The sequence below is a fragment of the Ochlerotatus camptorhynchus genome, unplaced genomic scaffold (assembly GCF_037179485.1).
Source record: "Ochlerotatus camptorhynchus isolate MF236.1 unplaced genomic scaffold, CSIRO-AGI_Acam_v1.1 ptg000142l, whole genome shotgun sequence".
NCBI lineage: Eukaryota > Metazoa > Arthropoda > Insecta > Diptera > Culicidae > Ochlerotatus > Ochlerotatus camptorhynchus.
In genome coordinates, this window is record NW_027040632.1 from 1190073 (window position 1) to 1217404 (window position 27332).

Genomic DNA, 27332 nt, shown 5'->3' on the forward strand with positions numbered 1-27332 from the left:
TTCTCCGAGATTTCCAGGTTTTTCCAGGTTGAATAAAATTTCATGAAGATTTCCGGCCTAATTTCCACACCCTGCTTAGAATTTTCCACAAATTCCCTCGGAATTCACCTCAGAATTCTAATAAAAATTATGCTTAGAACTGTCATCAGAATTAGCTTTCAATGTTTCTCAAAACTCGCTAGAGATTCTCCTCAAAAACTTCCTTCTACCTAGCTACGCCCCTGTGATTGCTCTGTCTCAATAAACTTACCGTGCACCGAGCCGCGATTGTTGCTATGGTTGCTGCTGCTGCTGCTGTTGTTGTTGACGAGATCGGCAATCAGGTGGACATTACCGCCAGCGCCTCCACCAGCAGCGGCCACCTGCTGATGCAACGGAAGGGACACACTGTTGCTGCTGCTGCTGCTGCCACCACCGCCGTGGTGACTTTTCCATTTATCGAACGAAAGATGAGCCTTGGCCTTGTTGAGAGTATTCTGCAGTTGGGTGATGCTGCGCCTTCGATCGCCTCCTCCTCCGATGACGGACTGTTGCTGTTCCTCGAGTCCGGCTGGTTCCTTTGGCGTTGAGTTCTTTGGTGGTTGTTCCTGATGAAGGTTGTTACGGCGATTGCGTTGTTTCCCGCGACGAAGGTACTCCTCTCGGATGTCGTTCTCGTCTAGATCGATTTCGTCCTCCTCGTCTTCGTCGTCGTCGTCGTCCTCGTCCGAGGAAATGTACCGATCCTCCGAGTAGCAACTGTCCTCGGAGCTGACCGTCCGGGTCGACGGTTTGTAATCGAGTTTGTTGCTACGTTCCGACGGGTATGGGATCAACTGCGGATGGAAATCGACGGCATCCGCGGTGGTGGTGGTGGTGGTGGTGTTGGTACTCAGTTGCCGTTGGTGGTGCTTCTGCTGATTCCCCGTGGGAGGCAGCGGTTCGATTGTGGTTCGCGACAAAGAACTATCCCACGAGCTATCGGCCGTTTGGTATGGCTTTGTCTCATCTGGAAGGAAAGAAGAAAAGGTGTAAGAATATTAGCACACATGGTTTCAAGGTGATCTAGTAGGCTACTGTTTGCTCAAAGGGAGAAGACGCCTACTATGTTGGAGGAGAGAAACCGATAACTTGATTGATCACTTCCATTTCTCGCAATTCGGAGGAAAATGTCCTAACATTGATGAAAAATGATATGCCCCGCCATGATTCGAGCTAAAGGTTGACCGATTCCGAAGGTCCGCGGGCAAAGTAATTTGAGAGTCAATAACACAACCCGTCAATTTCCGAGTCAGGTTTCCACCCGGTGTTGAGTTCGGAGGGAGTAGGTTAGGTACCTACTTGCTTAGCTGCATATTTGATCAGCCATAGGGGGGTGCCACTCGCCGAGCAAGACAAGTGCGTCGTGCGTCTGTTTTTGGTGGTTCGATTTTTTCGGAATGTGAAGGTCTTTGGGGGTATATTTCATACCATTTTTTTTGGCCTGCTTGGCTCCTCTCGGAATTTGGACATTCGGCAACAACACACAGAGGAACAACCTAAACCACCTAACGTTTGATAATTACAGTAGATGGATGTCGGTAGGTACGCGCTCAGCCCATGGACAAAAGCCAGGTGGTGGAAAGGCAAATGTGACGATTGGAGTTTGTAATAATGTGCTGTCCCACTAATGCTATCCCCTATACGGGCAATGGTGTGCAGCCGTGTCCTTCAATTGGCGTGCGCGGTTTTTGGACTGGGTCGGTTTTTGCTTCTTCTTCTTCTTCTTCTTCTTCTACTGTGCCGTTCTATCTTATTGGACGTGTAACAATTGGAAGCGAATCTAATTGGTTATTTCGATGCCGATTTTTAAAGGTAAGGGTAATTTACGCATGTAGGCGCAAGTGTCAAGCGGTGCGATCATAAACACTGGACAACTTGGCCGAAACCGACGAACTTTTGTCGTTTCAAAGGATTCAAAATTAGATGGCCATAAGTTTGATCAAAGCTTTGTTTAATGAGAGGTCGGAACAGATCGCAACAAGTTGCGATCGCTTTTTTGGCGATCATTCAGCCTAAACACCAAACCAAGGCTGCTCCAGCTTGAGGTTGATCACATTGCAAAAACACACACACAAGCGGCCATTTTGACAGTTTTGTTCCTTTAAATTGTGCTTTGGGTCTCGTTTCCTATGTAATCCAAGATAACACCAAAGCACTAGTCGAGTTTTGTCCCCTTACATTGGCCTCCACGCTAAATGACGAATCCATCAGACTGACCCTTCTTCGATCTAAAAATGGTGCCTTCGACATTTTTCAAAAAAATCGTTGCTTACGAACCGATAGCGGCTCCCTAACACAGACATCGAGTTCGGATACCAAAACAGTAACTACCATCAAAAATTCAACCACCCATTGTGAATGCAACCATTGGTTTTATGAAGTGTCAAACCCTGAGATATGGATATTTTCGGAACGGGGACGACGCGTAGATGCCGAAAATCGATATTCGACGCCATTTTGGAATCCAAGATAGTGGCCATCAAGTTTCATAAAACGTGTCAAATACCCTAAGATATGGGTGTTTTCAGAACGGAGACAACGCGTGGCTGCGGAAAATCGATACCCGATGCTATGTTGGACTCCAATATGGCGGCCATAGGGTTTCAGAAAAAGTGGCCAATACCCTACAATATGGTTACTTTCCGAACAGGAACAACGCGTAGATGCCGAAAATCGATATCCGACGCTATGTCGGAATGGAGACAACGTGTGGATGCCGAAAATCAATACCCGATGCCATTTTGGAATCCAATATGGTGGCCATCGGGTTTCAAAAAAGTATCAAATACCCTAAGATCTGGGTATTTTCGGAACGAGGACGATGCGTAGATTCTGAAAATCGATATTCGATGCCATTTGTAGGCTATTTGACACTTCTTCTGAAATCGGAAGCCTCCATCTTGAATTTCACGATGGCGTCGGACATCGATTTCTGGCTTCTAGATGTCAGCCTGATTAAAAAAAAAACCCACATTGATCGGTATTCGACCGCTATATTGGATTTAAAGACGGCGTAACATCAATTTTCGGCATCTACGTCTCATCCCCATTCTAAAAATAACCATATTTTAGAATATTTGACACTTTTCCGAAAATCGGAAGCCACCGTCTTTGATTACAAAATGGCGTCGGATATCGATTTCCGGCTTCTAGACATTACCCTGATTCTAAAAAAAAACCGTATTTGTATAGAATTTACGGGTATTTGATAGAATTCACAACTTTTTCTCATACCGCAAGCCACCATCATGGATTTCAAAATGGCGTCGGATATCGATTTCCGGCTTCTAGACGCCATCCCCATTCCAAAAATACCTAGATTGATGGGTATTTGACAGTATTTCCTACTTAATCTGAAATTGGAAGCCGCCATCATGGATTTCAAAATGGCGTCGCATATCATTGCAATACCGATTACAAAAATACCAATATTGATGTGTATTTGACTGTATTTCCACTTTTTCGTAAATCGGAAGCCGCCATCTTCGATTTCAAAATGGCGTCGGATATCGATGGTCATGCCCAACAAAGTCACTTTCAATCGAAAATCATCAAGCGACGACGAAGCTATCAACGATTACTTTTAATTGAAAGTCATTCTGTCTTCTCTTCGAACAGATCCCCTTCAACATCAACAGAACCACTTGTGATCAGTTTTCATCCTTTTTGTTTTGTTTGACTCGGTTTCATTTCGTCTTTCATTGTCAAATGAACTTACTTTCGCATTGAAGCAAAATTTGGAGGCGAACCAGCCTAAGGCTGAAAGCCTCCTAAATAAAGCTAAATTAATTAATTAATTGAAGCAAAGCTGTTCGATCCAAATTCACACAGTTTTTCTGACTTTTGTTGAATGTTCACTCGGTTAATTTAAGCACATGTGTATAGATCTGTGCACGTGGATGTCAAATTTATCACTCTCGGGCAGATTGAAATATTGGTATTTTGGAAATCGGTGGTGGAAATCGATATCCGACGAAATTTTTAAATCTATGGTGGCGGCTTCCAATTTCCGAGAAAAAGTGGGAAATACTGATGCCAACCCATCAATATGGGTATTTTTGAAATCGAGGTGACGTCTATAGATTGGAAATAGATAAGCGACGCCATTTTTAAAGTCAGGATGGTGGTCTCCGGTTCAAGAAATTGTAGGAAATATTTTCAAATACCCATCAATATGGGTATTTGTCAAGGGGTAGGTCACTCCGCACACCAGTATTGGGTCATATTTTTTTTCAGTGTGCCTCAAGTGTGCCGCAGGTGTGCCGATTCTGCCAGTTATAGAGCAAGCTGCGATTGTTTGTAAGATATCCATCCCGGCAAACCGGTATTTCTGCTACCTTGAATGTTTTGGTTTGAAATCGCAAGGATAAACCGGATTGAAAATGACGCGGGAAGTGGCGGGTGTGCAAAATTTAGGAGTTTTGTGTTCATAGGATAATAAAAATCCTGTGTTTTCGGGTTTTATAATGCCCTCAAAGGCAGATCAGAAACCTAGCCGTTCGTGATGTGAAAAACAACGGTCTAATATAGCGATCGGAAAGTGTTGGAACCGGTGGGTAACATTGTTGAAGACCGACTGTAGAGGATGATGAATAGTCTGCTGTAGTCTGTGTTGTATGAGTTGCAACATTATTTGAATTAAGGGTATAAATCATTTGGTAATTAGATTTACAAGTGAACTGCTGGTCTGAGTTCCTCAGTCTGTCAAACAGCACGTAATGTTGTGAACAACTTCAATGACAGTTGTCCAGCATTTGTGTGCTCTCATTTTATTTACAACAATCCAATGCCTACGAGATTGTGCCGAAGGTGTGCCGATGGATGTACCCAAGCTGTGCCGAATCTAATATCGGCACAATGTGCTGAGTGACTTACTCCTGTGGTAGGTCACTCCGTACACCAATCTTGGGTCAATATTTTTCTCAGTGTGCCGCAGGTGTGTCGATCGTGCCGGCAGTGCCACCCTAATAAAAATTGTATGGTTAATTTGCTTAACGACGTGTTCTGGGTATCATCCAAACCATTTGTGGAATAGTTCAATGATTTGGGTTATCGTTCTTTTATGGTTTTTTTTATTAGGGCAGTCATAGAGCAAGGTGAGATTATTTGTAAAATACGAATATTATGGTAAATTTGGCAACCCGGTATTTCTGACAGCTTGAATGTTTTGGTTTGCATTCACAACGGCCCCGAAAATGTCAAATACCGTGCTCGATAACGATTCCTTCTACCGACGAATAAAACGCCTCTACGCCAACTGGAAGGAACCAGAGTTTTCCCATAGAGGTAACTCTAAGACCAGAAGGTCTCGAAGAAACGTGCTCAACTTTTTGGCTCAGCTCTGGTACTCTCTTCGGTCCCGAGCTAATCGATGCACCCCTCGAAACATAAGAAAATCCGCGAACCCCTCATTCTATCTGTCAAAATTTCATGGCGAATCAAAACAAACATAGTGTAGTACCAGAATTTCGACTAGAATGGGGTACGTTAATCGGTTTGCTTGGGACCAATAGGCTAGTCAAGTAGTGAGCCAATTTAAAATCTTTAGTTTCCACCGGTTGGTTTTCCCATGATGATTCACTGCAGAAGGCGGATTGCTTTCTGACGAGGGTCGGCGTAGACGAGGAAACCATTACAGCAAATCCTTGCTCGCTGCAGACCTGGCTGCTGGGAAACGAACTGACCGATACGATTACGGTGCTGTGCGAAAAGATCTACTTCTTGAAGCAGATCGAGAAGGAGGGCATTCCGTCGGTTAAGCTGCTGGTTTGGGATAAGAACGACAAAGACAAGGCCAATTTTGAAAAGCTGGTGGAAGCGATCCAGAGATGCAAGGATGGCAAAACGTTGGGCGTCTTCGCCGAGGAGAACTTCCCTGCTGAATTATGTGAATCGTGTGCGAGCCTTCCTCAAGGACAAGAGCTTCAACACGGTGAACATCAGCGTTCCAATCGGGTACATCATGTGTTCTAAGGAGGACTCCGAGGTTATCACCATCAAGAATGCCTGCCTGGTGACGGTAGACGTATTCAACAAGTACCTCAAGATGAGCATCGTTGCCCCAGTAGTTGGACCAGGAGTTCTTGATTAGCCAGTAATCTTTTCCTTTGAGTTTTCCGTATCCAACCGCCACCACTGCATGATCCAATCCCTCCAAACTGCTCATGCATTGTGGTTCTTAGAACACTCCATTTGCGTAGTAGCTGAAAGACTTGTGACCGGCATCGATAGCAATCGACAGCCCTCGGAAGCCTGCATTCCGAATTTAAATGTGAACCGAGAAGTGAATTGCTGGTCTGAATTCCTCTAGTATATACAGTTAGAGTATTTTTTCTGAAATACGCAGTCAAACTTCGATGACAGCTGTTCAGCAGTGCTCCCATTTTATTTAATAAACAATCCAATGCCTTCGAGATTGTGCCGATGGATGTGCCCAAGCTGTGCCGAATCAACTATCGGCATACTGTGCTGAGTGACTTACCCCTTGGCATAAATAGTGACATGCTATGTTCTGAAAAGATGTGCATTTTTGCTTTCTGCACAAAAATGTTGATGAATTAATGTGCTAACCGGAAATTATTCCTACAACATAGCTCTATTGAACTGGTCATATTTCAATGAAGAAGAAATATGCCTTAAACATTATTTTTCAAGAAATATAACCGGAAAGACTCCGCAGAAAGACATTCTACGGTGGACTGGAGAACAAGTGCTTCGGCTGAATAGCCGAAAAGAAATGAAGAGATTCCTATCCAAAGCGGCAACAATTGAAGAAATCCAAATGAACAAAGGAAGAGGACGAGAGGCAGTCAATGTTTCAGATGAAAATCATCAAGCATTTGCCACTTCATTCAAATCGACACGGATGAATCACTTTGGAGACATATTCTAACCTTACGGGCGACACATTTTACAACCGTAATTTTCTCCCGACAACTATGCAGCGATTGAAACAATGATTCACACACTTCCCACAGAACAGCCGGCCGCCCATATCACAAACCATTGTCCGTTGCCGCCGATTGGATTATTACAGATGATAATGACGTTTGATAGAGCGACCGGACGGAGGCCGCTACGACCCGGAACGTGATAACCTTCCTGCAACAACAACAACAACACTTAACCTCAACCAACAATCGTCGTCGTCGTAGTGAATGGAGCAGTGTGGGTGTACTCTTGCTATGTGCGTATTTCCAGTCGCTGGGAGTTTCAATTCGTGGTTAAGGAGTTGGTCGCTATGCACCGGAATGCATTTTTCCTTCAAATTAATGGCCTTTTTGCGGAATTTGGTATTCAACCGATTAACATGCGCCGAATGCAAGCGCCTACTGCGGCGAACAATAAATCCTGTTTTGTTTGATTCGAAAACCAAAACAACCGAAACATGGCCAGCATTGTGGTCATTCCGGTCGATTGCCCGATTGGGACCAGCGACAGCAGCAGCAACGTTTGAACATTTTAATCAAACCGCAACCATTCCTACCAGCGGTGCAAAAAAGGCAGTTCTTTTCCCTTGCGCGAAAACGAACCGCGGTTCAATCAATTAGTGCAGCTCTGTTTGGCTGTGTGCATTTTAAATTAACTCCCGACATTGGAACTCTCGGCTGATCTGATCGAATTGATCAAAAACTAGCTGTTTGGAGGTTATGTGTGCAGTTAATTTATCGCCACACATGTGCGCGTTGTCATTGGATGTTGATCGCGAGATTTGCCACTTCAAGTCTACAGGTGCCAGGCGTGCCGTGTGAAAGGGAACCTGCTGCGACGCGAACGGACGTTCGTGGGATGTAAACAATTGATACCTCTGTCATAATTTTGCACGATCGCGACTAGAATTTGCGCGCCTCAAACCCTGCCTACTCATTCGATAGTGGAAAGATTTTACACTGATGGAAAAAAAATAATCTGGATTCAGTGTAATTTTCAGCTCTATTGAGTCATTCTGCATTCTGCTCTGAACACTATTTCAAATCTTTCCCAACCGAGCAAAAGATTTTTCACAGTGTCCTTCCCTTCCACGAAGCGGACGGAGAGAAATCTCAACTCAAATTGCCTGACTAATAGCGAATTCGTTTATTATTCAGTTCCAACCTGGATCGGGTATCAAGATTGGGTCTGCTTGTTTTCTGACAAACGTCAGTTTGCTCGTTTGTTTTTAAAACCTAGCTCAGGTTGAGGTTCGCACTGACAAAAAGTTCGGTTTCGCACTGGGTTGGAACTGGTTCCAACCCCGATAATAAACGAATTCGCTATAAGTGACTAAACTTTTCCTCACAATTGGCGTGTGCACGAGCACTTCATTTTGACAGCTCCTGCACTCTTTCTCTCTCTCTCTCTCCGCCTTTACCTAGATTTATTGCAAGAGCTGTGTGTTGTGCATGCATGCATATGCAACTCTACTTTTGTTGATGTTTTATATGGGGCAATTTACGCCTCTAAGCTTGTTACTCTCTACACACAAACGGTTTCGCGACTCGTCTGACATTCTCAAGATCGTTTGGATTTGCTCAATACATACCACTCAACTATTGCTATTTTGCATCGCCTGCTAAACTTTCCTATTGAATAAAAAAATGAAAACTTTACGGGAATGTAGGTAGCCGCCGCGTTAAGTTCACGAGCATGCGAAAGAGTATTATTTGTTTTTGTTGTTGTCATTGCGACGACGACGGCAACGGCGACTGTCACTATTTTTTGCGATATTCAGCTCTCTTCTTCTGCTTCCTCGTATTTCAAGCTTATTGCTTATCGCATATTAGCAGCTTATTGCGTGCTCTCAACTTAGTGTTCCAGATGCACTTCCACAGTTGTTCCAGGGAAGTCGAGAAATTTCCAACCCGAAAAATTCCTAGACCGAACCGGGAATCGATCCACCTCCAGCTGCGCCTTTACCGACTGAGCTAAGGGAGGCCCCCCGCTCTCGCAATATTTAAAAAGTCACCGTCTACTGTGCGCTTGGCACAGTTGGAGAATCCATTGATTAGTTTTTGTTTGCCGTTTCCTTCTGCTCACTTGCGCCACGTGATTATTCGTCCGGAGAACGCAACGGAGGGGCACGACACACGGGTAGACATGGGCGGTGGATATAGGTATTCGTTTAAATCCCGAATGACTGTCAATTGGTTTGACAGCGGGGGATGTTTCACTATTAGCAACCTGACTGGCTGGTTACTACTTATCGCTATTGACATTGGCTGATGGGGTGGGGTGGCCCGGTAGTGGCTTTGCGGTGAGAATGATGATGACCTAATTAGTATTATCCTTGCTGGTCTCGATGTGAGTGTGACAGATGAACTAATTGAGTGTGCGTCTTCTGGCAGGGACAGGTGGTTAGTAGATTGCGGTGATGTGAGGTTGATTATTAACCTCTGTTAAAAATAGGTCACGACTTCATGTGGAGTGCTACCAGAGATCAATGCGATTGGCAAATGTCATTTGTGGGGCAGTCGGTTATGGAAAATTATACAGTCATCCCATCCCCTTAAATGGGGGGTTGGATATGAGTTGTAAAATGAGAGAAGTGAGATGTGAATAGTGACTTTCGTACTTCGCCTCTCATCTCACGTATCATCCATTAGACAGTGGACTGTCCATCTCTGATGACTTGATCAAGTACGATACCTGGTTGTATTCAATTTACCATTGTATTAAGAGCCAAAAACGGAGAGTGGACCCGTAAGCAAAGACACTTACGCATGATCCACGGGAGCAAGAAGAATCTCCTTCCAATGATAAAAATGTTCCAACCCGATACAGAACAAGCCATCATACGAGGGGATGTCCCAATGAGTGGGGAGATGCGCCCACCTTCAATTCACGAAATGTTAACAACAGGGAGTTGGCAATTCCACTCTCTTCTTCCAAGTCGCTTCAATCAGGCGGATGTTGAAAGCATCTCAAGACCACAACAGTCCATGGCAAAAGATGATTAAGCATCCGCGATACGCGATAATTCATATAATTGAATTTCATCTCATATATTTCTGCTAAAATTATGTATTTCACTAACTCACTTCACACATCTGGCATCACGTTTCTAACTCCATTCATATTTTATGGTTTTATTATGGTCTTCAAGTCCATTCTAAGCCTCTTCGAACAAATTTTAGATATTACCTTTCCCAAACCCATGAAATTTTACATAATTGTACGCTAGGGGCAATGAACCAAATTCGGCCATTTTGGAAATGCAGTTTTCGATATTTTTCAATAATTTAAAGCACGAAAACTGCTCATCGAAATGATATCTGAGGTAAAGTTGTATATGAAACTGGTTTGCTATTTAGGAAAAAAAAAAAAATACACTGGAAAAAAAATACATATTCGCACTGAATGCACCCACATACACTTTAAAAATATATGTTGATTAATCCGGCGCTGAACACTCAAGCAAAATAAACTATCGATATTCATAAGATTTCATATGCACAAGAAATTGGTATGAATTCAATTAATTTGCCTTCACAAATAATGGTCCAGATCAAACTGGAATCGAACCGGATCGCAGTAGGCCGCGCTTGAAAGCTGACGTGTTTTTCTTTTGCTGTGCATTTTTAGCCAGCGAATTAAACATTGCTTGCTTTAAATTTGTTAATTTGTGTGCTGAAATTTAGTTTCAAGTGTTCATAAAGTTATCATTTAGCAGCTTCAGTTCCATTGTTCGGTGTCGGTTTTCATTGCCTCCCGGGAGCCCGTTTCTCCGAGTTCAGATGCTACACTTTCGGCGTGTAGTTCTATTGAGAGATCGGTCCGGTGGGTGAATTAGCCCGGGAACGTGTTTGATAATGTGTCCGTCGCGAGTTTTGGTGGTGATTTGGTGACCGACGTTGCCGTGAATCAGCAAGTTTTTCACTTGCAAAAGTGGTCGGCTGCTTGTCTCTCGCCGGTGTCGGAGATTGCGAGCAATATGGAAGATGCCTCGCTGAATACGCCCAAGACTGGACGGGTGATAGTTGGTGGCCGTGAACTGTTCCTGGGGAAAGCACTAGACGCGAACCTCCTCTCAGATGACCATGGCAATGCAAATTTGTGTTCGTTGATGGAAATATTACGACGACAAAAGTGCATCACGAAATGAGATGCAAAGCTTGGAGAAAATCAAAATTACGGAACCCATGAATTGGAAGATCAAATGAACATGGTGAGAACAGTCCAAATAAATTTTACTATTTAAAAAAAAACATAAACTAAATACGTGCCAGGTTTGCAAAGAATATTTTCAAACATGGAAGCGTGTATGTAATACCAATATCCATTTGATAACGGTGATGCATACATACGGGGCTTATTGTAAGTGAAAGTAACCTCGGAATGGACGTGACATTCTGAAATGGGCTGCTGGATCTGCAATAGAGCTATCACTTTCTAACTCCCGGACTAAATATGTCTACAATGACCATAAATGCGACATTGTAGAGAGAGTTCTTCCATACTAAAACTGCCGGCCAGTGGGGGTTAGAGGGAATACACACACACAGATCAAACTGGAATCGAACCTGTGACGCTGAGATTGCGGGGTCCGTGTATCAACCACTCGGTTGTCATCGATTGTGCAACAACAATGAGGCATTTCTCAGGGCTCGAGTCATAAACATTTAACCGTTTAATTTTTCCAAGCGTTGAAAGACAAGGGGTGAGACAGGTTTACTCTGAGATGCATTTTTGCAGCGAGTAAAGGCCGGCGCAAAATTAGCCACTTTATTCGAGCACTTAAAATGACGTTTACTACCACTCGAACTTTAAAATAATACATTATTTTAAGATTTTTTCCTCTAGAACCTCGAGAAAAGTAGCCAACATTTGTGCGTTTCATAAAAAAATATAAATTATTTGGTCCAGTTTTGTGAAATCGCTGGTAGAAAGTCACGCCAAAACTGCTTGAAAAAGTGGTCAATAGATACGTTTTCAGGTTTTTTGACAGTTAGCCCATCTGTCAAAAAACCCGAAAACGTATGCATCGATTTTTTTCTCTCTGCTTACTTCGTTTACTACACACGCTATTTTGAGACTACTCACTTTTGAGTCAAAAATCACTCAGTTCAGCCAAAAGGGAAGTTACCCAAAAATGGGTAAACATACTTTTACTCAAATTTGACTAAACGTGCCTATGGCGGAAACTGTGTAACGGTTACTCAGATGATGACATTTGTCAACTGAGGGAACCTTACCCATTTCGATAGAAACGAATGAATGCCCCATGAATGCTTTATGCATTTAAATTATTTCGTCTAGGAAGAATATTAGAAAGACATCATGAAAATTATAATTCTGTATTTATTGATACCAACGAATTATTTATATAAGAGTTGCATGCCTCACCAACTAGCTGAGCTTTCGTCATCCAGACTATTACGTAGCTGCTTCATTTTCACTGCTTCACTTCTAAAAACCTCACTGCAAAAAAATCGCCTGTTCAAAATGTGCGCCATTTTCAACTTAGGAAAAATTGGTATCAGAACCATTTAACCAGAATCTGGGTAGATACCACTCATTGGAGCAAAACCAGTTTACTCATTTTTTGACAACTCCATTAGAAACACTGGAATAAGAGACCAGCGGAGAAAAAAAAACATGAATTTGGCAACAAGATAAACATCAAAGCAATCCTGGCATCACTTGCATTTGTAACTGCTTGCGAGTGACTTCGCCAATGCACCGACGAGCGATGAGTGATTGTTAAACGATTTTAATACTCCTCCCTAATTGAAGTAAACCAGATTGGAACCGCTTTTGACAGTTCGATTGGAATCATAACAGTGTCTCCGCTGGTCTCTTATTCCAGTGTTTTTAAACTCCATACAGCATGCAAAAATGAGTGCGATCTATAGGTATACCTATCTGGATGTTCGAATTTCAACCCCTTCCCTTTCCCTCTCCCAGGAACAGTAGAAAATGGAACAACATACGCCCTCCAGTTAGTGTCAAAAAGCACAGTGAAGGATACATTTATTCATACAAACAGGCCGCCATTACCGAGCATGGAAAGCTGGATAGGTATACCTAGTCGAGTAGCATCAAAATAGCGTGCACGCTATTTCAAAACTACCCAAATTTGGGTAGAATCCACGCAGATCTGTCAAAACTGAACCTAGGTATGGGTAAACTATGTTGGGAGTGAAAAGTTGACAAACTAACAACGTCGATCGTATTCATGTCGATGTTCATTAGTCAACTTGTAACACAGGTTACCCATTTTTGGGTAGGTTCAGTTTTGACAGATCTGGGTGGATTCTACCAATATGTGGGTAGTTTTGAAATAGCGTGTGTACCTTTAAAAATATGCGTCTCATATTAGACGTCAGTTTTGTTTGTAAACAAAGTAAGCCCTAGTGTATCCTGAGGCATTCGAATCTGGGGGGGACGTGCTGTCAAATCAGCCTACTGATCATTCTTGTATGAAACTGGTTCCAAACGTAAACAAAGTCTGTAGGTTTCTTATGGCTTGTTTACGTTTGGAACCAGTTATGCGAGGTAGGCGACGATTGTTCGTATTTGACAACCACCTCCCCCCCTTGATTCGAATAGCTTGAATATTATGGTAGAACCTGTGCCGGTGCCTGTTTACTACCAACAACAACCTTCACTTCCAACCAACTTTCAGTAGATGTTCTTTCTTCTCAGCAACTAAATAGTCCCAGCCGTCACTCCGAAAGGGTCTGCTCTGATCAAACAAGCTCTCCCAACAGTTATTCTTCTAAACATATGGAATTTCACCTATAATATTCAATCAACTTCGATTGCTCCAGTAGTCTTAACAGCAGTCCCATTGGCATCACCAGTCAATGTGGTAATAACTGAAAACGCAGTAGGCGGTTTTTTGACGTAGGACTACGTCTTTGATTTCTATATGGGGGTACACTTTGTGAAAATCTAAAATGGAACATGCAACAAATTAAGAAAGATTTTGAACGTTAATAACTCAGCTGCCCCTGGCCCAATTTCAATAATTTTATCACCAATCGAATCGAAATATGGCTACGCATCGATAACAATGCTTCCAAATGTTGATTTTCAACAAGAAACTGTTGAAAAACTGGTAAATGTCCAGCATTGTCCAAAAGCGTCGAATTAACTAACAAATCCACCAATTACCTACATGCATATGCTGCTTCCCCAGCACAGTCGTCAGAGAGTAGTAAGTAGACGAAACAAGTCAAAGTGGCATTCGCCTCCGATCCTCAGGCGCGTGCGAATAGGGAGGATGGAATTGCGTAATATTTTGCACACTCATCGTCATACTCAGAACCACACGCTCCCAACGACCACACAACTGTGTGGTGGTGTTTGGTCGTCGAAATTAGTAGCAGCAGTAGCAGCAGTAGCAGTGCTTTCGGCGTGTGGCATTAAACATTTTTTCTCCAGTAACAACGAAAGGCAGCCTGCAAGCAGCGAGCTGCAAAGCCCACATAAGCAACCATCAAAGGAGGAAGAAGCTGCACCGCTATGCTATGGATCGGAATCAGTAGCTCTTCGTGAGTCGCTGCTGGTCGGTCATCTATGCCAAACGTGTCACCCTCGCTCCAAACGACATACAGCTCGACAGCCTCATCCGTGTTGAACACCCAGCTCAGAATTACTCAACCATCACTACAAAACGGTCCTTTTCAGGGCCACCAAAAATTTGTCAAAGAGTATTATTTGGACATTGGTCAAGGTCATTAGTTCCCGCAAGCAGCTAGCTATCAAGGCGCAACCTGTCTATAGAAGGTGTGGAATTGTAGGCCTGAATATATTGGTGCAATTAGTTTTTCCTCGGCTTTCATTCCGCACGATACGTTTCTTTCGTTTAATCAATCACCCTTGTAGTGACGTCGAAAAGATTGTTTCAATCGGCGCTTACATATGAAATTTAATGTGGATTATAGAATTTTTTGTATGTTACCAAAATTTATGAATGGTTTGCCACTAAATGTTGAGATAATTTATTGATTATTGAATTATCACACTGTATACCATGAAAAAGCAGCCTGTATGTGAGTTTTTGCCTGTTTTCAAGTAAGGAGTTATCGCCAGCTGGTATTTCCCGGCGACTTTACAAATAAATAAAATCAAACAAAATCATCATGCAGAACTAGCTAGGATTTGTTTTACTTCATATTTCACAAAATTGCTTTCGAGTGTTAAAACATCGTCTCCCGCAAAGTTTACATTTTTCCCTCTACCAACACATACATCAGGGCTAGATAAATCTCCACAGGATCTATAGAATCCCCGCAATTTCAAAAAAACCAAAATGCACAGCATTACGAAAAGAGGTCAGGTTTCGACCAATAGCAGATAGATTTTAATTCTAAACAAGCCAAACGATTGGAAATTTATCACTTAGTTAATTTTCAATAGGTTACTATTGAAAAATACCAAATATCCAACTGTTGCAATGGTGATCAAAATTATCACCGAATGTCTGAAAATAGTGCATTCCCTAACACAGACTTAAAAATCGAATTCTATGCGGTCCCACTGAACGGTGCTCATTCAATCACCATAAGTGGTGGTGTCCAGTTCAGTACCAGCAGGAATGTTTTCAACAGCAGCGAAAGGCTGCCTGCAAGCAGCGAGCTGCAGAGCTCATATGAGCAACCATAGAGAAGGAGGAAGAAGTCCCACCGCTAGGCTAGGATCGGAATCAGTAGCTCGTCGTGCTCAGCTCAGCATTACTCATCCATCACTACAAAACGGTCCTTTTCAGGACCACCATAAATTTGTTAAGATTATTTGGACATTTGTCAAGGTCATCAGTTCCCGCAAGCAGCTAGCTATCAAGGCTCAACCTGGTCTCTATAGAAGGTGTGGAATTGTAGGCCCGAATGTATTGGTGAGATTAATCATTGTCCAACCATTTTCCAGAACACGCTGGTAGGAAGTGTTAAAAATCCATATAGAATTTGAGAGAAGTGGGAATAATTCGCTTTGGGTATAATTCAGTCCCCAGAAAGCCAATAAAATCAAATTTGTGAGAAAATTAGCTCTCACGAGTTCAATCTCTCGAAGTCCCTCCTTTTTTACATATTCTGCACAAACGATACTTTTCGCCCCACCCCATTCATATAATTCGGAAGGAAATCCTGTGAGGGGTGAATTGAATACTCATTAATACCAAAATGCACAAAACTTAAAAATTCATAAATAACAAAAAAATCAAAATACACCTTTTACAGTCGGGTAGATCAATCGAAAATACTCAAGTTGACAGTCCCTTGAATTCTCTTAATCAACTTTCTCTTTGAAATAAATACTACAAATTTGATACGCTTACAAATAAAAAACGGAAAGAGTTATATAATTGATGATTGATCAATTAAAAGAACTAAATAACTGTCAAATTTACGTCAACGCAACGCAAACGGATCTAATGTGGGTGGCCCTTTAGGCTCTGAACCATTTGGTGCATTATTTTAACTCTTGGTTAAAATTTGACAGATGGAAAGTTATCGATTAACCCTGCTCTCCAAGCGTGGTTATTTCTGACAGACAAGAAGTTAAATGTTGACAACCGTGGCTGAGTTCTTCTCGAAAACCGGTCGATCGACAGCACAGGGATTTTCGAATATCAAGAATAACTTTCGAAATGTCACTTTAATAAAAAATCGGTATAAACCTCGGTATAAATCTGTATTATAACTAAAAAATCGGTATTCTGAGAAACCTTATCTGTACATCGGTATCAAGTTTGAAAATCGGTATAAATACCGATAAATCGGATATCTGGCAACGCTGTTCTCAGGTTCGCAAAAGTTGAAAGAGTTTGACAGTTAATGCCTGCACTGAAAAAAATCATCTCGCGTTTCTTTTTTAAATTTCAGTAAGAACATGCTCGCTAGTCATAATAATTCCCTTTGTAGAGTCGGGTACGCTTCCAGTAATGTATGTCTGAAAAATCACCTGACAGTCAATTTCAAGCCTATGTGTGATGCGAATGTAAAATTAAGATACACAATGTACCTAGTTTCCGAAAATCAAACGTTATTTTAGGAGAATTTTTTATCCTTAATGCTCACGGCACTTGAAATGTACGTAAACATTTCACTGGCACGCCATAAAATTTGATAGAAACTGTATTAACCACTCCACCCACATGGTAACAGATCGCAGGAAAACTCGAACGATCCCAACCCCCCCATCGATTGGCAATGTAAACAGTGTTTCCATTTGCCAAAAACTAAAATAAAACTCTTCCGTGAATATAAACAGAACTTATAGCTCCGGGAGAATTTCGCGTGGGATCGCGGAAGGGATGATATTTTTACGATCCTACAATTGATGAACCCATTCAACTGTTGATGGTGGTGGTGGTGCTGTGGCGATGTGAAGATCGATGTGATCTACAAACTGCCCTCGACTGACAGCTTGGATCGTTCGTTGGTTGTACTGCTTCGCACCATCACCAGAGCTGTCATTAAACAACAACAAAAGCAACCTTCAACTTTGATTTGCATCTATCTCATCATCGTGCCGAGTGTGCGTACCTAGGGGCTGTTCATAAACTACGTAGACAGTTTTTGAGAGGGTAGTAGACTCCTCTCTCCCCCTAGTAGACAACCGTCCATACACAATGTATATGAACCGTAGTCACTTGCCAACCCCCACTAAGGTGTTTACGTAGTTTATGAACACCCCCTTGCATGTACTGGATGCAATGCGGGCGATCGCGATCGGACACAGACTGCGGCGTAGAATGCGGCGTGAATATAACACAAGATCATTCGCGAGAAACGCGATCACTTAATACTGCAATGAGCCGGTAGAAATGGACCGTTCTGTTGTTCCGCGATGGGTGATTGCAATAACAATAAAAATGGCATTTATTGTATTTTGGCTTTACGATCACGCAGTCCGTGCAGAGTGTGACAAATGCGGAAGACGAAAGACTGTGATGATTGGTCAATTTACCGGCGGCGTCGTCGTCGTCGTCGTCAAGAGTTGATCACAGCAAGCCTTGATAATGGTGCGAGCAGTTGTCATTTGACGTTCGACACGCTAAAAGGAAATGATCCAAAAAACATGAATGAATATCAATTTTTATCTAGTTCGTTTATTTGGAAGGCTCAATCTCGTTAGCTTTACGGAGCCGATATTCTATTCAAATACAATTAATTCTCATTTTTTCCATAGCAGAAACAAATCAAAACAAACCCCCGCACGGAGAAGGTACCCTGCAACCCGCAATTAGTGCGTTACAGCGCGTGTAAATGTAAGCGATAAATGAAAATTGCACGGCTGGGAAAATGATTGTTTTAACCTTTCCCGGGTAAACTCACAAAGCAAAAAAAAAGAAACGCCTCAACAAAACCATTATCGATAACGCACGCGGGAGTTTTGAATACAAATACCTCCATCTACCAGCCACCGGAGAAATGGAGCCATGCAATTTTCGGCTCGCTTTTCATTTTCACTATTATACATTTACGAGACCGGACGGACGGTGAGCGCGAAAATTTCGCTTTCAATGAACTTTTCCCGCTTTACGGATAATTGGGATTTTCTCTCCCTCTCTCTCTCCTGTGTTTTGACTGCGCCGTTGTGGCGTAATAGGTTAATTGAAGTTTTTTTTCTTTCGTGTAGTTTTTTTGGTAAAATTAGTGGCAGCGAACTGTTGTTGTTGTTAGGATTTGGGATGCGGTAGGAAACTCTATTTCGTAATTAAAAAACCCACAAAGAGTGCCATGATTTCTTTGTCTCTCGATCTTTCGCCGAGCAGTCGATTGTTGTGACGTCAAGGCGGCAGCTACGAAATGAGGTTATGTCTGACCTAATTGTGTGTGTGTGTAACATTTTCCATAATAAAATACCTAACGGGGGGCGACGGTGGGGCCGGTCACACATTTGGAACGGAGCCAACCAGTTCCATCTAATTACGGCCGGACGTATTGATGACCATAGCTCTTCTCTGTGCAACGAGAATTGGCCGATTCCAGGCACACACAAATATGTATATTCAAAACATCAAAAGTCATGACTCGACGGAATTGCGAGCGAACCAACCGGTTGACCCGGATGGCCGCCGCCGCACGATGAAGAAGCTTTATTAACGGCGATCGGTGCAAGGGGAACCACTTCTGAAAAGATTGAATTCAGCTTCATATACAGACATAACCTCTACAATTCTACATACTCGACATGATGAAAAAAAAGAAGATATGGGGTGGAGAAGAAACAGATCAATCATCCCCTTCTTGTGTCGTTTTTGTATGAGTAGTTCTCGCTTGTGTGCCTATGTCTGATTACACCTATGATGTTCACATAGGAGGCGGCGACCGGTCGGCAGGCAGAGATGCCGTCCGATTGTGTCCGATTCCGTCGCGAAGATGTCGCCGTCGTCGTCGGGAGTTACGGAAGATTTGACCTGTCTGGAATGTGGTCGTCTTTTAAGTCGCATTCTGAATTCCGACGTGCATTTGTGGAAGAATGTGCGGGGAAATTTAATCCATGGGGGAAATCGATGTAATGTTGGCCTTTGGATCTAAAGATTGAGCCCATTGATAAAAATATCCTATTTTTCATGTTTTCTTGGACTAGTAAACAATTTTCAAAAAATGCTTTCCTTCGAAACTCAATATTGGGGACACTTTGGGCGACATTAGGAACATTAATCCTAGTTCGTTTAGCTTTGATTTGAACCGTTGCACAATGGGCAAAACTAAGCCCAAAAATTGAACATTTATTTACCGCTCGTCGTAAAAACAGTTTTCCCCGAAAAAAATGCTTCTTAACGTTCCAAATAGACACGCTTTTCGAAAAAAAAAATACCCCGGAAGAATAAATGTTTCACTGTCAAAAGTCGAAAAAGAAATTCCTTTAAAACAATTACCTCGCAAATTTGTTAACGTAGAACTACATCTTTGTGGACTGGGAAGTGAATAAAAAAAATTGTGACAAAATAGTGTTAGGTTTTTAACGCTTGTAACTTTGTCATTTATAGATGAAATTAAAATCCAAATACGCCAATCGATAGAAAATAGCTCTACGAATCTGCTGAAATAAATAGTTTTTAAATTTTCCATTAAGAAACATTTTAAAAATGTACAAATGATAATGTTATGACTGTTTTCATGAAATAAACGTTTTCCCCAAACCCAGTCGTCATAATCGAGTACCACCACTTGGTTGCACATCGTTCTGCTTAAACCTGAAAAGTTATAAAATAGCGCCTCTGCTCTCCGCTTCGGACGGCGAGGCAAGCAAAAAGCAGGAGCAAGAGGTGAATCTTCTCTCTGCCGTACGATGTCGTACCGAAGTTCATTTTTTCATCGGACAACGTAGTCAGTGTTGCCACATTTTTTCAAGTTTCAATCTGTATTTTTATAGCAAAAAATCCTTCCAACCTGTAAACAAATCTGTATAATTTCTTCAAAGTTTAGAATCTTGAAAAATGACTAAAGTTTGCTTTCCAAAGAATTAATCGCTTTAAAAAATCTCGAAATCCCACAATCTTGATTTTTTTTTAAAGAGATGTGCATATTTACAAGTTTGAAAATACAAAACAGGTTCCAACAGTGAGCGACAAATCTGCTTCCGGCTGAAAGTAACAATGACATTTCCCATGAGTTTTATTATTTTTATGTCTGAGATTACGAAAATCTGTATCTGGTCATTGTTTCTTTTTCATTCCATAATTTTTCGTTGTTCTTTGTTTTCCAATATGACGCTATTCATGTTTCAAAACTTTCAGTTGACTCTTCGAGAGAGTTAGCTAAAATGGATTGTTTACCCATTTGTGAAAAAAAGATAACCTTTACGTATTTGATATGATCTATATTTATTTGAGCGAAAACCCACCACATGATAACTTCAAAAAAATATAGTTCAAAATATGATATGTTGTGTAAAACAAGCCTAAATTTTCAAGGAAAAAATATAAAAACACGTTGCGCTCTCTGTCTACTAACCATGAAACCCATAAAAAAATACAATCTATGTTTTTCGATACAAAAACTGATTTTTTAGATAGCATTATATTGTTCATAAAAAGTAAGTTTAATTACTTTTCGTTTGATATTTTGATCTCTGAAATCGACCTACTGGTTCAAAAGTTACGAATTTTTGAAAAAAAGTTCTGTTTGAAAAAATTGATTTTTTGGACAACGCTAACATAGAAATGGTCACCCTAATGACAACATAAAAAAAATACGGGTCTAATATTTTGCGATAAGAAACAAAACTACCCATTTTTATGAAATTCTGAAAACCACTCCCAAGTAACATTGCAAGTTTTATTGTGGTTTTAAAGCATTCTTCAAGTCTAAATCATGGTCTACAGAACTCTCATAAAACCAAAATTGTTACTTGGGCAACATCCGTTTTACTATGGAATGGCAGCCATTAGACACCCTATCAATTGAGCAGAGAGACAATGGCCACTCCATGTCCATGGAATAGGTTCCGAACGCCCTGGAGGAAGTGGCCATTCTCTGATGTTAACAAACACTAGTCATTAGTGATCATACCAATTGAGTAGAGAGTGACAATGACCTCCCAATAGGTCCGGAACAGGTTCCGGAATATCAAAATATTCAAAATTGTATGGGCATGCCATGCGAGGTCATGTCAATTGAACAGATCTACAATGACCACCCTATGTTGCTGGAAGTTTCGGAGGAGGTGGTCAATCTCTGACTTCAACAAAAACTAGTCATGCAGTATTTCAGAAATGTGTAAACCATTCGGGCGCCTTCCGAAACCTGTTCCAGCGAAATCGTCGGGCTGATGCAGAAACATAAACCAGGGACATAGAGTGACCTTTGTCACTCTGTTGAATTGGCTTGGCCTCTACTAGCATGGCCTCCATCAACTTCTGAAAATTTGGATGTACCGCATGACCATCCTTAAAATCCTCTGGGACTTCCGGAAGCTATTCCAAAGACATTGGGTGACCATTGTCACTCTACTTAATTGGCATGGTCACTTAAGACAAATTTGAGATAGAACGGTCTTAAGACGGCGTTCTGATTCCGAAAATACCCAATCGATTTCTGGTCGTTAGACGTCATCGCAATCCCGAAAATTCCCATATTGAAGGGTGTTTGACAGTATTTCCCACTTTTTCTGACACCGGAAGCCACCATTTTGGATTTCAAAATGGCGTCGGACATCGATATCCGGTCTTTAGACGTCATCGCAATTTCGAAAATACCCATATTGAAGGGTATTTGATAGTATTTCTCACTTTTCTGACACCGGAAGCCACCATTTTGGATTTCAAAATGGTCTCCAGGCATCACCCTGATTCCAAAAATACCCATACTGAAGAGTATTAAACACTTTCTGAAACCGGAAGTAACTATCTTGGATTTAAAAATGGCGTCAGATATCGATTTCCAGTCTTAAGACGTCATCCAGATTCCAAAAATACCCATATTGAAGTGTATTTGACAATATTTCCGTTTTTTCTGAAACCGGAAGCCGCCATCTTGGATTTCAAAAAGGCGTCGGATATCGATTTCTGGTCGTTAGACGTCATCGAAATACCGAAAATTCCCATACTGAATGGTTTTTGACAGTATTCCCTACTTTTTCTGACACCGGAAGCCACCATTTTAGATTTCAAAATGGCGTCGGACATCGATATCCGGTCTTTAGACGTCATCGCAATTCCGAAAATACCCATATTGAAGGGTATTTGATAGTATTTCTCACTTTTCTGACACCGGAAGCCACCATTTTGGATTTCAAAATGGTCTCTGGGCATCACCCTGATTCCAAAAATAGCCATACTGAAGAGTATTAAACACTTTCTGAAACCGGAAGTAACTATCTTGGATTTAAAAATGGCGTCAGATATCGGTTTCCAGTCTTAAGACGCTATCGTGATTCCAACAATACACATATTTAAGGGTATTTGACAGAATTTCCCACTTTTTCTGACACCGGAAGCCACTATTTTGGATTTCAAAATGGCGTCGGATATCGATTTCTGGTCGGTAGACGTCATCGGAATTCCAAAAATACCCATAATGAAGGGTATTTGACAGTATTTCTCACTTTTTCTGATACCGGAAGCCACCATTTTGGATTTCAAAATAGTCTCTAGGCATCATCCTGATTACGAAAATACCCATACTGAAGAGTATTAGAAAGTTGTCTGAAACCGGAAGTAACCATCTTGGATTTCAAAATGGCACCGAACATCGAATTACGGTCCATAGACGTCACCCTGACTCCGAAAATATAAGTATATAAGGGTATTTGACAGTAATTTCCAGTTTTTCTGAAACTGGAAACCTCCATCTTGAATTTCAGAATGGCGTCAGATATCGATTTCTGGTCGTTAGAAGTCATCGCAATTCCGGAAAATTCCCATACTGAAGGGTATTTGACAGTATTTCCCACTTTTTCTGACACCGGAAGCCGCCATCTTGAATTTCAAAAAGGCATCACACATAAATTTTCGGTCTCTAGACGGCACCCAGATTCTGAAAATACCTATATTGAAGGGTATTTGACAGTACTCCCCGCTTTTCCGGAAACCGAAAGCCACCATATTGGATTTCAAGATGGCGTCGGACATCGATTTACGGTATCTACACGTCACTCCAATTCCGAAAATATTTTTCTATTATGAGTATTCCCACTTTTTCTGAACTTTTTAGATTTCTGATTTTCGTCATTCTTCGATTTCTGGTCTTTGGACGACATCCCGATTCTGGACGCGACAAGTTGAAACAAGGAAATTCTTAGGAATGTTTCAAGAGATTTTCAGGGATACTACAAATTGGATAATTCCAAGGAATTAATAAGGAAGAATTTTTCAGTGAATTCTGATGAAAATTGTTAAGGAATTTGGAGTAAAATATAAAAATAATTCTAGGGATAGTTGAAAGGGAATTGAGAGGGGAATTCAAAAGAGGTTTGTCTACTCCAATCTAGAATTCCAAGGTAAATTGAATTGAGATGGCTTCCAAGGAAATTCAAAGGGGGTCAAAACTAAATATGAATTCTAAGAAAAATCGCATGTAGCGGACATCTCTATGAAGCATCTGCCATCGGTTTCCTTTCTATCTACTCGTTGCGCGTGTATCCAACAAAAGCTATCCAAAATCTTCCTTGCATCTTCGATAGATTCCTCGGAATATTTTGAAGAAAATCTCTGGAGATATTCCGAGAGAATTTAAAGGGAATCTTGAAGCGAATTTACAACTGAATTCTGGTGAGAGAATCAAGGGTTTTTATCTATTTCGTTTATTTGGAAGGCTCAATTGAGTTAGCCTTACGGAGCCGATAATTCAATGTTCATTGTTTGCAACAAAATTCACTTAATTCTATGTCTAGTAGGAGTTGGACCCAGTACTAGCGGCTTACCGTAGGTTAGAGGGGTACATTTTCGAAGGATAGGATCAAGGGAATTCCCAGGAGATATTCAAACAAGTTAAAAGCGAATGCTGAGGAAGGAACTTCTGGGACCGTTTCAAGCGAATTCTGACGAGAATTCCATCTAAGGAATTTAAAAATTAAAATACGAAGGGAGTGCCGAGAAGAATTCCAAATTTATGAGGAGAATTTTGAAGGGATTTCAGGAAAAATCCAAATGAATTCGGGGGAATATTTTAAAGAAATTCAGAGGAGAATTTGAATGGAATGCTGCGCAGAGTTTTAAGAATGTTCTAGAAGCTACACTTCAGGAAAATTCTTAACACTCTTGTCAGTATTCCATTGAAATTCAGCTTTGAATTTATTTGAAATATTTCCTCGAATTCCCTTGGGAGTTTCCTCAATAAATAAATTGTAAACATGTGCAAATTTGAATATTCCACTGTAATTTTGAGGATAACTTCAATGTAATTATGAAGAGGATTTCGAGTTATTTAAGGGAGCTTAAAACCCAAAAAACGAGTTCCGAAGGAATTTTCAAAAGAATTTTATGGAGTTTCTAGAAGTATTCTAATTGAATTCTGAGGAGAGTTCCAATGAAATACATAGAATAATGTTACATAAGAAAATAATCCCAATTGAAAAGTGAGGATAATTTGAAGATATTTCTAGGAGAATCTGCCGGGAATTTTGAAGAGAGTTTATATAAGGAAATTCTTTGAAGTATTTTCGTGAAATTCGGAGGAGAATCCCAAGAATATATTGGCGAGAATTTCAAGGCATTTTTGGGAGCATTCCAAGGCAATTCTGAGGAAAGTTGAAACATGGAAATTCTTAGGACAGTTTCAAGAGAATTTCAAGGATAATACAAATTAAATAATTCCAAGGAAATGCTAAGCATGAGGGGTATTTGAATGCCATTTGCAGGTGAATTTCAATGGAATTCCGAGGATAATTTGAAGGAAGATTTTGAAGGGAATTCCGAGGAGAACTCTAATGCGCTAATTTCGAAAATGTCAAGAAGTTTCTTCCTAGGGAATTCGGAGTAAAATCCGAATGGAAGGACTGAGGTCAACTGCAAAGGAATTCAAAGTTGTAGAATGTTGTATTTACATTCCCAGAAAACGTGAACATAGCGTCATGTTGTTTTGGCTGCGAAGCTGGAGTATCTGGAACCTTGGAAGCTCCCGAAAGGCGAAGCCCTATCAAAATTGAATGATTTGAAACCCATCGCTACAGATGACTTAAGGTTCAATACAAGAGGTTTCCCTCGTCAATCTTAAGATCCGAGCCCTGATCATCAGCTGGGAGAAGGTCAATGGGAATGCAACCCGGTGTAATTCGGGATTCGCAGACTACGATTCTACGCAGACTACAAGTGGAGACGAATTCTTCGGACAGCAGAGGACATCAAGGCGTTAGTCTGATTGGTAATCTAAGGTAACTGCGACAGCTCTCAGGATTTCCACGAAGGAACAATGAGAACGAGCTTTGAAAGATCGCTTCAGTTTTTCTCCCTGCTGCTTGTACCTTGGATATTACCCGGACATCCCACTAAACACATTTTGGAGGGATATGGCAAGCGTATGCTTCTCCCTGAAGGCTGTAGTGAACCCTAGTAGATTGCGTATCCTGGTTTATTCTTCGTTCCAACGAGGGGCATATATATGAGTGAAGACGTTTACTCATAATGGAGTGAAAATTTACTCCGTTTAGGTGTGACCTACGCTTTTGAGATTTGGAGTAAGCGGAACTCAAATATGAGTCAGATTCAACGACCGTGCACAGTACTTGAACTCCGTTTTTCAGAAATCATCGCATGTTAGACTTGCTTCGGTGACCGCTCCCTCAATGTTCACATTGCGACTGGGGATGTACACTCGATATTCTGTTTGCTTGGGGATGCATACTCGATACGCGCAGTTCATTTTTGACGTAGGACTACGTCTGTGATTTCTATATGAGGGTACACTTTGAAGTGCGATATACATTTACATTAAGCATACAACCGAATGCGATAGAGCCGAAGAGATCACTAGGTTGAATTGGTCACCACTGCTAAAACAGAATCTTGAAATCGGTTCTGCGCTCGAAGTCTGCAAAATTTGTCTATGAAAATTCGCTCAAAACTTTAAAAACTTCACAGGGATTTTATTTGGTTGTTCTCAAGCAACTCCTTGAATCATTTCCCTACACGGAGTTCTTTCATAATTATTCTAAAATAAAGTTGAGATTCTTTCTGGGAGTCCTTTGAGCATTTATTTATAACAGTCCAGAAATTCTATGCAGACCGCTCCGAAAAATTCATGAAATTCGTGTATAGATTCTCTTCGACTTTTATTTTTTTTTTCTAAGAATTCACTGAAGATTAAATCTTTTATTTTTAATTCGCTCGAATCCTCTTTACAGTTCGCATGCAATTCATCTCAGTTTTGTCTTAAAAATTTGTTCAGAATTATCTTGAAGTTCCCTTCTAAATCCTTCTGAAAATTCACTTGAAATTCTTTTCAAGATGCTCTTGAAATTATCCTCGGAATTCCCTTAAAACTCTTCGCAGAACTCCTGTGGAATTGTACCATCAAAATTCGTTTTCCTTGGTCCTTCTGAAATTCACTTGAAATTCCCCATAAATTTCAATAGAAAATGGGAATCACTTCACCGTGACGACAAGTGACAACTTTTCACCGTGAAGTGACATCCGTAATAAGCCCCATTATTTTCAAGGTGCCCTTGGAATTGTCCTCGGAATTTCTGTGAAACTCTTCGCAGAATTCCTGTGGAATTGTACTCTCAAAATTAGATTCCAATGGTATTTTTCTAGGATCCTAGAGTCCTCTCCACAATTGTCGTGGAATGTTCCACCGTGCTGATTTATAACTCACACAATTGACTTGGGAGTTCTAGTCAAAGCTATCAGAGTTCTTCCCAAAACTCATTAGGATTTTTTTTTCTCTAAACTACCTATGCGTTATCTCTACAATTAATTTAAAAATCTGCTGAAAATT

At 41.1% G+C, this 27332-nt stretch overlaps 2 protein-coding genes across 3 annotated transcripts in view; one reads left to right on the forward strand and one right to left on the reverse strand.

The window, feature by feature from the left end:
• The window catches only part of orion, a 460865-nt gene that overhangs the window by 168246 nt on the left and 265287 nt on the right, over positions 1-27332 (forward strand). The window lies entirely within an intron of this gene.
• LOC135700793 (uncharacterized) overlaps positions 1-27332 on the reverse strand; it is a 182743-nt gene that overhangs the window by 7922 nt on the left and 147489 nt on the right. For both annotated transcript variants that reach the window (XM_065221434.1, XM_065221435.1), the window contains one exon: positions 251-988. In XM_065221434.1, coding sequence (XP_065077506.1) covers positions 251-988 — 738 coding nt within the window. The remainder of the gene's footprint in view (positions 1-250; positions 989-27332) is intronic.